Genomic DNA, 12,220 nt, shown 5'->3' on the forward strand with positions numbered 1-12,220 from the left:
AAATAGAGGCACAGAAGCAGAACAAAGAAAAGGACCCAATCTGTGCAGAACTATTACGGGAGATAGAGGCCATCCAGATCCAGACATACAAAAATGACCTAACACTGGGTAGAATTGAACAGACACTGACAAACCTAAAATGGAGAATTGAGCAGTGAAGTGAGATGCCAGGATCCAACTCAAAGGCACTAGCACCAGCAATTTCCTCTGATGAGGAATGACATAGTGAACTAGTTGAATTCAAAATGGTTTTGACTATGAACAATATCAGTATGCTTATTTTTTATTTTGACAAGTAGAATCAGTAGAATAGACAAACAATACAATGCTGCTAGATGGATAGCAATGAACTTATTTAAATTTTGGACAGGATTTAAAGCTGACAGGTGGATACCTGGTTTCCTTCGGGCAGGAAAACCACCTGCAACAGCAAATGGTTGTGAAAAGTTTTTTGAAAATAGAAAAAAATAGAGACCTGGAAAGTTTACAAAAAAAAAATAAGAACCAATAGGATTCAAGATGATTATGTCAACCATGGGGGATGATTCACCATTTTTGGAGTAAAAAAATAAAAAAAGATTAAAAAATAATAAAATACTAAAACTACTTTTTCAACTTGTATTTTAGACTTATCTCCCTAAGGTTTTACTCAAATTTAGAGCGAGTGTACTTGTTGGATGCAAAATTTAATTCCTCATCTAAGGATTACCCATGTTGCATACTTTTGAAGGACCCTGCTACACAAAAAATGAGAAATACATGAAACAACTTGATTGCAATCACGTTTTTCATGTATTTCTCATTTTTTTTTGTAGAAGGGTACATCAAAAGTATGAAACATGGGTATTCCTTGGATGAGGAATCAAATTTTGCATCCAACGATTGTTGTTGCTCGAAATTTGAGTAAACCCATAGGGAGATAAGTTGAAAATACAAGTTGAAAAAATAGTTTTTTCTTTTTTTCCCTCTAAAATTTGCTGATCTAATCTAATCTTATATTATTATTTCGACTATTATTTTATAATTTCCTTAGGAGGCCCATTTTAGAACTCAAAACTCCCCTAATGTCTCTAGTGTTCAAATTATTGTTTGGAGTAAAAAAAAGTGCATCCATGCGGTTCACCAACTGTGGTAAGTGATACATCTGATTATAGTTTTCTATCCTGAAGGTAGCACGTTGTGTTCCACTAGCACTGCTCAATGTCATTGTCTTAGGATCATTATGTGAGACAATCCAATGATGTCCGCACATGGGAAGGTGAGGTACCTGTATGCAACCTTGTACAAGCCTGACTTGTGGATGTTGACATAGACCAGTCGATCTTCCAAATCTTCCTTGAATTTTCTTGCAAATATGTCCTTTATTTCCTGCCATGTAATCTTCATCTACTTCTCTATGAACAGTTGTGTGTCTGCATATACTAGCAATTTCATTGACACTTATTCAACTACATCTCCAGTGTTTCTCTCTACAATATCCTTTGATCAAACTCTCTTGGAAACCATGTTTCCTATACTGTTGAGAAATTTCTCAACAAATGTTGTACCTGGAGATGAAGAGGACTCTCATGGCATGCAAATGTCATATTAAAATAAAAAATCACTTCAACGATTGATCATGCAACAAATTAGGAAACTGCTGGGTAATATCATGCAATTTTGACTTTCAGAGGTGAGGGAATGTTAGCTAGATCTACGCAATGTGCAGTCCCAACTGCCAATGAAAGGTGCTAATGACTGGAACTGCGCAGTCCAGTGTGGCTTGCTGGTGACTGGAACTGCACAATGTGCAGTTCAGTCTGGATTTGATGCTGGTTGGGACTGCGCATTTTGCAATCCTAGAGGGAAATAATCCGAGACTGTCTCTTCAAAGTGCGTAGAGCGGAGGTAGAGCTAGTCACTGGTAGCCTCTACGCAATTCTTGGAGCTAAGGCAGAGCCTTGAGATCCAGAAATGAGCAGTGCATACCGGGAAGAGCTAGATCCAAGCAAAGGAAGGCTAGATCTCCCCAAGGGAAACTTGTAAACGAGCAGATATGAATGTATGAGAAAAGGATGGTGTAGATATGAGTGAACAATGATGCATGCAATTAAAAAAAATGCAGGAATGAGTCAAATGGAAGAACAATGAAGCTTGTGGGGAGAGTCGCCGCAACGACGACCGTTAGTGAAAAAACTGGGTTATGCATGCAACACTTTGGAAAGGCAATGCAAAACTTAAAATGACACTTCTACAAGATAAAACAAATCAAAACACCAACGACCGTTCAACAAAATGAGTAAAACAACACTCACACAAGCGAAGGAAACAAAAGTGATAGAAAAAGATGCAAAAGACAAGAAAAGTAAAACTTACTCGGAAAAGTTTTGTTGACTATGCCAAAGTTTCCTAGATGCCTAGGGAATGCTAGAGCTCCATGATCAAATGTGAAAATGACTTGTGGCAGTTTCCATTAAAAAAATTTGATTGATTTAGGGTTTATGACGCGAAGGGAAAAAATATAGGAAAAAGCGACAAGTGGCGACAGTTTCTAAAATTAACTCAATTGTAACTCCCACTGCTAAAAATAGATCCCTATTTTTTAGGGATGTTTTTTTTCTTTTTCATTTTTTCCTTTTAAGGAAAGGCTGCCATGCATGCATGGAGAAATTGCACAATTTTGGGGGGAACCGAGCAACTTACCGACACATACATTAGATAATAGATGAAGGAATTCTTTTGCGCAATTCCTGGGCTGAGAGGCTCTGTTTGCCTCTCATGCTCTGCACAATTTCCCAGCTAAAGAAAAGTTGCCAGCTGGGTCTATGCATTTATGGAGCCAAAGCTCACTCTTAGGTTGCACTACACATTTCCTAAGAGCAAGGTTGGTTTCCCTCTAGGACTACGCAGATTGCTAAGGCAGTGCAAGAACCAGATTGTAACCAAGTCACGGGGAAGTTAGCTTGTGGTTAATCAGTAAAGTAAGAAAACATAAGCTATACAATGAAGGATAAAATTGATGAAAGCACAAGTATCTGGGAAGTGCAAGACAAGCTGCTGAGATTTTAGTAGGGAGGCTCCAAAATGAAGCGAAGCCAAAATTTTTGAGGGTGGTTGTAGTTGCTACAACATTGGCGACACACTGGTAGAACTCCAGCTCTTTGTATGGATCTTGTCTCATGTAAAGTGATTTTAACTCCCCTGGAAGTATTTTTTGATTCTTTGATCGTCATGGTTCCTTCACTAGCTTGAGTTAAAGATATAGTCCTTGCCATTCTCATGATCGGTCAGCACACATACCAAGCCAAGTCAACTGAGTTGTTTCGATGGAGGATGAGGGGTATCTTGATGCAAAATTAATATAGACTTTCAGAGTTTAAGTTTCATCTCTGGTGTTGCTTCACCTGGACAGTACCGCGACGGAGTCACTTCCGGAAGACAAGCATCGCTCCGCTACCAATGAGCCTGGATAGTACCCCGGCGGAGTTGCTTGCTTCACCTCTCTACGCACGAAGACTTTCCCTTTTTTCCCCTTTATTTTATTTTTTCATTTTTCAAAGAGCTATGCATAGGCACTTATTTATTTCATGATGTGAAAGAGGGATCCCGACTTATTGAGAGTAGAAGAGGTTGTCCCTTCAGAGAAGGATGTTCTATATACCTATGGCATACTTGTTAATGTTTTCCCCCTCACCTTACTCTACTTGACTGGGTTGAAAAGGGTTAACCGAAAATAGAAAACCAATTAGAGTAGGCGGTACTAGTTAAAAGTGCAAGCGTTGTGTTTTCACCAGGACTCACTCTGAACATAACGTATTTTCTACCAGGGTATCATCAACTGAAAGAACACAATATCTTCCCAAAGAGGGAATAAAAATATAACCAAATGTTGATAGTTGTACACGTCCTCTTATATTTCACCCTACTTGTTTCAAGAAGCCAACACGATTTCATTGGAAACTAATCCTACAGGTGCATAAAAAAGAAAACAAACAAGCAAGCAAAGGACATAAGTAAAATGAAAGAAAAGTAAGCAAAGAAAAACATGAAAGCAAGGCAAACAAGAAAGCAAAGTAGACAAGAAAGCAAACACTCTTATTCCTACTGCTACGCTAAACATTGCATGGGCCTTCTTACGTGAAGTGATATTTCCAATGCAGCCACCGATGCATTGCTTGGCCCATGTAGGTGAAGGCATGGTTGACAAGAAAGATATTCAGGTAAACCAACAAGCCAGGAAGATGAAACAATAAAAACCAACACGCTCTAAGTTTAAATGCGTCCACCGAAAAGAAAAGAGTAAAATCGCATGACAAACACTCTGTGGATGTACTATGGTGTTGCATCACACTGTGCGTAGACAACAAACATGTACACTCTTTTGACTCTGACACATGAGAAAACATGCATAAAGAAGAAAAATTTCACTTAGCAACATGGCTTGCTACATATGACTCCTCTAATGAATGAGCGATAAGATTGTGTGATTCTGGTGGAGGATGTGAGATGTGTAGGCTAGATTGATTTTCAATTCAAACAAGAGAGTGATGAGGAACCTAGGGCGATTCAACAATTTTCTGCTCGGAAGTGGAACTGACCTCAAGACAGCGAGAACCTGACATAACCATTAGCTCGGGCTGAAGTACCTTGGCAACTTGAGGGGTTTCTACTTCATCAACATGTAGATTATCAAAGACCGATGGCTTAGAAATATCAACAACAAGTGAATCAACATCGTGATTGAATGAGTGTGTGAAGAGATCATGAAACCACAATCATAAAATTCAAGATGTGCATCGACATCCTCATGATCTGACGAATCATATAGAGGGGTTGATGAGAAACAAAAATTTTCACCCTCTGAATTTCCAGAGATAAAATATGATAGATTGGGTGGATTTGAAAATAAATATTTGTCCTCTCTGCAATCAAATGACAGACTGACATCCTCAGTGTTTTGTCATTGATCGGAAGTAGAAATGTCTAGGTATGAATTTTCACAAGAAAAATCAGAAATGGTAGAATCACAAAAGATGTGAGGAAAAAGTAGACGAGGTGAAGACAAAAGGAGGTCATCCTTCATCGTAGGTTCTTCTTCAGATTCCCACACATACTCATAAAAAATGATAGCGCAGGTTAACTTCTCAACACCAACTATATCGACAACTTGATCCTCATGAACAACATATGTGGAGTCCGGAATGGAGGAACACAACACGGTACAATCTGGAGGATAAAAGGAACCATAGGATGGAGGTTGAGAAGACAAGACCTTGTGAAAACCATCAGGGTTGCAGTCCAAATTTTCACAAATGTTCAAAGCAGGTGGGGTGGGAGGATGTGACAGTTCAATAGATGGGTTCACAAATTCTCCCACCTCGTCCTATGGAGCTAGATTTTTTTGATGAGAAGGGAACAAAGGGTTACTTGTGACAACAACCTTGTCCATATTAGATTTGGAAGCTCTAACATCTAGGTATGTTGGGAGGGGTTTGAATGATTCCAACTCATGTGGATTTTTTGATATGTGAAGAAGACACTCAAACCTTTCTTTGAGAAATTTCCAATCAATTTCATCTTCAGGGATTTGAAAAACAATATTACAGAAGCGATCCCAAAATTGTGTAATATATTCATCAGGTGCTTTCCATAATTTCATAATCTTTTTTGTTGAGTGTTTTGTGGTCATAATGATAAAAAGAACATATTAACTCTCTGATCATGTGATCATACAAGTGAATAGAGGTTGCGGGCAATGTGCAACACCATTTCTCAACATGCCCTTCGAATGTGTAAGCGAATAGCCCACAGGAAATGTCATCTGAGGGGACTTCATTCCTTTCATAGAAGCCTAAGAAGGAAACTCCGTGTCTCAACATGGCTACTCGCCTTCCATTAGAGGACTTTTGAGGTCTAAAATGGGCCTCCTAAGAAAAATTTACAGCCAAAATAAACTTTATAAGAGCCAATAGGATTCAAGATGATGATGTCAACCATGGGGGATGATTCATCATTTTTGGGGTAAAAAAGTAAAAATATTAAAACATAATGAAATAAGAAAACTACTTTTTCAAATCATAATTTCTTATCTCTCTAAGGTTTTACTCAAATTTCAAGCAGGAGTACTTGTTGGATGAAAAATTTAATTCCTCATCCAAGGAGTACACATGTTGCATATTTTTGATGGACCCTGTTACACAAAAAATGAGAAATACATGAAAACACGTGATTGTAATCACGTTTTTCATGTATTTCTCAGTTTTTGTGTAGCAGGGTCTATCAAAAGTATGCAACATGGGTACTCCTTTGATGAGGAATCAAACTCTACATCCAACAAGTGTTCCCACTCGAAATTTGAGTAAACCCATAGGGAGATAAGTTGAAAATACGAGTTGAATAATTAGTTTTTACTTTTTCTCTCTAAAATTTGATGATGTAATCTAATATTACTTTATTATTTCCACTATTTTTTTATAATTTCATTAGGAGGCCCATTTTAGACCTAAAAATTCCCCTAATGACCATTTTATTTTATTCATGATAAGTCATCAATGACTTCCTCCGATGTTTCAAAATCATGTCCATGGGAAAAACACGTTGAAGTTGAGATTGTAATGTAAGTCATGAATGATGTGAAAAGATTCAAAACATATTTTGAAGGCTCAAATCATCATTTGGTCCTCCTTCTAGCACCATAAATGTTGACGGTACTGGACTCACCAACATGTCAGGGGATCTCCCTAGTAAGAAGTCCCAACTAGACCTCAGACTGTTTGGAGTAGGAGTCCCAGCAGTGGGTAGTAAAGTAGTGCCTTGACTGCAGGAGCGCGCAGAGGTAAGTATAATAAGTTTGTCAAAAGCATGTGTGTGACCTTGTAGTTAGTTAAGTGAGATGCATGGAGGTTCTAACACACAGAGGGGTAAAATGAAGTGTGTCCCTTAGAAGCTTGTAATAGTACGCATCTTGAAAGGAACACACGAGAAAAATGACATCACAAGATGGAAGTAGAATAGTCCACAATCCAAAGTGATGGGTTAACAAAAAAACATGTCTTCAACAAGATTCATATAATCACATACAAAATAGTTCATACACAAATGTGTAAGTTAAATAACATACCTTGCTAAACTAACCAGAATAGTTGAACTACAATAACAACATATGCATGCAAGCGTGTTGGCTCAGTTATATTATTAAGTGAGTTCCATCCATACATACACCATTGATAGCCACTAGCCCCAATAGTGGAACATTACAGTCAACATCGCCTGCTCCTCCAAAGAGATGTACTTGCTCTACGTTGTGGAGAAGCCAAGGCTTGTCACAATACTCTCCAAGCCTTCTCTAAGAAATGCCTAGCCAAAAGCTTGGCTCCCAAATGCCTGTACTATGAGTTATGAGGTTCTATATATAACAAAGGGTGGGGTGACCCTTGACATTCCCCTTTGACTCTTTGACTACCCTCATGACTCTTCACATTACATAGTGAATGTTCACATTCCACTAATGACACTTGGAATTTCACTTACAATATATTTACAAATAATAATACAATTTCCACATATACCCATGTGGGACAAAATAGGCTTGAGTTAGCCTGAAAAGACAAACATAGTCACTCGGGGTCTTGGGCAAATACCAACTTGGCAACATCCTCTTGATGGTCTTTGATGACAAACTGTCACCAAGCTTGGTACTGCGGTATTGTGTCCCCATACTGTTTGGTGATGTCTTTCTCAAAACAAACTCTTGCCTCCATGGATTCCTAGTATATGGTTATGGAACCTCTGTCCATCTCATCTTGAAGCATGAGAAACATTGTCCTGAGTGTGGCTGGATCACCGATGTACCTCTGCATGTTTTCTGCGCTCAACTGCAAGTCATCGCTGGTGGCCTCTCGCATCAACTGTTCTATGTACCTGTCAACCTCTAGTAGGACTTGGTTCTTCTTCATGGCTTTAGTGAGGGTTTTGATTGAAGGGATCCTATGTGTCCTTACTCTGATATCCAGACTCTTGAAAAACCATGCATAGAAACCTCAATGCTGGTGATGAGTGGAGGGAGCTTCTCATAATTCTATATTAACATCCGAATCCGTGCCTTGTCTAGCTTTTCCTGTCATTTCACTATCTTCTGCAAGTAAAGTGGGGCTCCCTTGTACCCCATTGTCTATTCCTTTACATGTGTAATAATAACATGGATGTATTTGAGATCATATGAAGGAAAATCTCATATGCGAATACGGCTCTGCTTCTAGGGTTCCTGCAACCTTCTGAGACGGCGCAAACAAGCACGACTCAGCTTCCACTGAGGGCCTGACCTCCTGGTCTCGGCAGAGCATCGAAGGCATATCAACAAGGAACATGGATCCCCCGTAGGGGGGGGCCTCAAAGCCCTCCCCCTTGTCCAATACCTTGTCGCTAGGGCAAACGAGGGCGCTGGTCTTTGGATCAATCCAAGCTATGGCAGATAACAGTGAGAAGACGGAACAGCATAAACCCGACGCACCTGCCAGTCAGTCTGACAAGAGCAGCGAAATGCTAGAAGGAAAAGACAAGCCAGAGGAGACGATCAAGGTTACCTTGAAAACATGCAAACCGATAGCAGATGAAAGACCTAAGATAGAACTGCCCAGTCAGAAGATCAATGAATGAATCCAATATATGACGGATCATGCACTCATCGGGAAATTTATAGGATTCTGGCCGACAGAAAAAAGCCTTGTATGGCTGGATCGCTGCTAAATGGAAACCCAAGGGCCATATAACACTGCAGTTAGGACCAAAGGGGTTCTTTACTGTGATATTCTTGTGCCTAGAAGACAAGTACAGAATCATGGGTGAGGGGCCATACTTTTTCAACTCAGCAGGATTGTATCTAAGGAACTGGGTTGCAAGATTTAACCCGGATAAGGAAGACCTCACCTGGGCTCTAGTGTGGATCAGAATGTATTCACTTCCAGAGGAATACTGGGATGAAGGGTTGCTCAAAGACATTGGGAATGGACCGGGGGAATATGTAAAAGTAGCGGAAGAGACGAAGCTTCGAAGATACACATCCTATGCCCACATATGTGTCTTCATGCACCTGGACAAAGCCCTACTGGACCTGGTAAGTCTCTCTCATGATGACTATGAATGGATTCAACCCTTGGATTATGAACATGTACCTTTTCGCTGCCGCAAATGTCATGCTCATGGGCATCTCTTTAGGGATTGTCCGCTAAATGCCAAAACCACTACCTCTGATCCCTCTAAACAGCAAGCTCATGGTTTTACCAAGGTTCCCAGCCGCAAACGAGCGCACAAAAAACCTTCCACCGGGAAAAAACCCCAGCAAGATCCGGCCTCTATCTCATCCACGAGTAATAGCTTTGGAATTCTAGCACAAGCCTCAAAAGAGCAACCCTTGATCTCTACAACCCCCAAAGAGAGACAAAAGGGACTTAATGGGAAAGTAAAGGATATAGAAGTTGAGGGCACTCCATCTAAATCAAGCGGAACTCCCACAACAAACCCGAAAAACCCTGAAGGAACATCCAAAGGCATGTAGATGGATGAACCACAAAATCAATCCTGGCAACTAGCGCTTATCTCAGAGGAAAGCAGTCAAGTGCAGCATATGGAGGAAGAACCGGAAAGTATAGATCTAAAAGGGCTAGACATTTTTGAACTGGAGCAAGCTTGTAGAAAGAAGGAGTATGACAAAATCCAAGAGCATCAGCTCAGCACTCTGGAAACCATATTATCCAGAGCATATCAGCAAAAGCAATTGGGAATACAACCAGGAAGTCAATGGGATGGCACCCTCATTCCAAAGGACTCAAAAAAGCAGGGCAGAAAGATTGATCTCCAAAGAACTATAGCAGTAGGGAAAATCCTGGTCGACTCAGGTAGATATGCTAAATTGACAAAGTACTATAGGCCCACTCCACACAGTGATCAATGAAGCTCACCTCATGGAATGTAAGAGGGCTCAACAGCCCTGGGAAACTCAGAATGATTAAAAATATGATTAGGCAGGAACAACCCCAGATATTCTTCCTGCAGGAAACAAAGTGCAACAGTAACACCTTGGGAAGCATTCTTTCAAAAGCTTGGCCAGGATGTCATTCAGTGGCAGTGGATGCATCAGGAGCTTCTGGAGGCTTAGCAATTGCATGGAACACGCAGGCAATAATGTTGTCAAATTTCCACGCATCCCACAACCTCATCCAGGCAACGTTCCATATAATTGGCACCAACATACATGGTCATCTGACCAACGTTTACTTTCCGCAGGACGCTCCCAATAAAATTGCTCTTCTAGACACCATAGCAACTCTCAACTTCAACAGAGAACACTCCCTATGGCTCATAGGTGGAGACTTCAATATGATCACCAAGTTAGAGGAAAAGAAGGGAGGTCGGGCCAAGCTGGATCAGGAAGCGGACCACTTCAAAGACTTTATCCATAACAACATGCTTATCGACATGCAAACTCCCAATGGCATATACACTTGGAGCAATTGTCGGGCTGGGAAGTACCAAATAGCTTCAAAATTCGACAGATTCCTCATCTCGGACAACGCAATACATCTCGGGGGTGACCTCTCAGCATCCATTCTCCCCTACTCTGGCTCTGATCATTGGCCTATAGCGCTCCAATGGCAGCGACCAGGCATCACCACCAGACGTCCCTTCAGATTTGAGGCATGCTGGTTAACTCATCCCACTTTCAAAGACTTCATCAGACATACTTGGAACAACTTCTCGGCACCAGAAGGATAAAAAATGTTCCAATTCCAACAAAAACTCAAATATCCGAAAGCCCAAATCAAAATATGGAATAAGGAGACCTTTGGCAATATCTTTCAGGCCCAACAACACCTCAACAAGGAAATGAGGGATCTCCAACAACAGATAATAACAGAGGGGTACAATGACGAAACCCTGGAATGGGAGAAGCATCTACATAATCAAATGGAGGAAAGAAACAAGCAGGAAGAAATTCTCTGGAAGCAAAAATCCAAAATCAGATGGCTGAAAGAGGGCGAGAGGAACACCAAATTCTTCCACAGAACCACTATTCAAAGAAGAATGCATAATACTATTACCTTCATCCAAAAGCAAGGGGGGGAAGAGTGGAGGACCATGCAGAGATCGAACAGGAATTCATCAATCACTTTCAGGAAGTCCTACAAGAACCCCAAATTGATAGAAGGATTGCCATAGAAAAGATCACCCATCTAGTGCCAAAAGTCATCACTGGAGAACACAACCAACTCCTTCTCCGAACTGTAATGCCCGAGGAGGTGGACATAGCCATGAAGCAGCTCACGGAAGGCAAAGCACCAGGTCCGGACGTCTTTTCCACCACCTTCTTCCATGCATTCTGGGAGCTCATAAAGGGGAAAGTTTGGCAAGTGGTAGAAGAATCTCGTTCTCTTCACTAGCTACTGCCTTCATTGAATTCAACTTTTATTGCTCTCATCCCCAAAGAAGACAGCACCATCACTCTGGACAAATTTTGCCCAATTTCTCTCTGTAATGTCATCTGCAAGGTCATCACTAAAGTCATTGAAAACAGGCTGAAGCCGCTGTTACCCCTGCTCATATCGCCGGAACAATCAGGGTACGTTGAAGGTCGACAAATATTGGATGGCATTATCCTCACTCATGAAATCATACACTCCCTCAAGACCTCCAAACAGGCACGTATGATTCTCAAAATTGATCTCTCCAAAGCTTTTGATAAATTAAGTTGGACTTATATTCAAAAAATGCTACATGCTTTTGGTTTTTCACCAATGTGGGTTCGCTGGGTTCATTGTCTAATCTCCTCAACCTTTTTTTCCATCCTCATTAATGGCATCCCATCTCAACCTTTCAGCCCCTCCCGAGGGATTAGACAAGGGGACCCTCTATCTCCTTTCCTTTTTGTTCTGATGGAAGAAGGGTTAGGGAGACTCATCAAGCATGCCCTTCACTCCGAGCTTCTCAAAGGTATTTCCATACACAATACCCCTGCTACCACCCATCAGAAATTCATGGATGATAATATGCTTTTTGGATATCCATCTCTCCAAGAAGCCATCGTCTTCAAAACCCTTCTGAAGGACTTCTTTGATGCCTCTGGTACAAGCATAAAAAAAGCCAAATCGCAAATATTTTTCTTTCACATGCCTCCCATCATTCAACATGCTATCGCCCACATTCTTGGTTTTTCCATAGCCTCCCTGCCCTCCAATTACCTAGGCGC

General features: G+C 40.8%; 1 protein-coding gene across 1 annotated transcript; it reads left to right on the plus strand.

The window, feature by feature from the left end:
• The first annotated feature begins 8,815 nt into the window (after window positions 1-8,815).
• LOC149144215 (uncharacterized) lies at window positions 8,816-9,532 on the plus strand. Its single transcript, XM_089452072.1, has one exon. The coding sequence runs from the start codon at window positions 8,816-8,818 to the stop codon at window positions 9,530-9,532; it is 717 nt and encodes a 238-aa protein (XP_089308198.1).
• The last annotated feature ends 2,688 nt before the right edge of the window (window positions 9,533-12,220 follow it).

This window comes from Pinus tabuliformis, chromosome X (assembly GCF_031772625.1).
Source record: "Pinus tabuliformis cultivar Carrire ecotype Pingquan chromosome X, CPIR1, whole genome shotgun sequence".
NCBI lineage: Eukaryota > Viridiplantae > Streptophyta > Pinopsida > Pinales > Pinaceae > Pinus > Pinus tabuliformis.

Coding starts and splice junctions, on each gene's coding strand:
- LOC149144215 (XM_089452072.1), top strand. CDS start 8,816: ATGGGTGAGGGGCCATACTTTTTCAACTCAGCAGGATTGTATCTAAGG.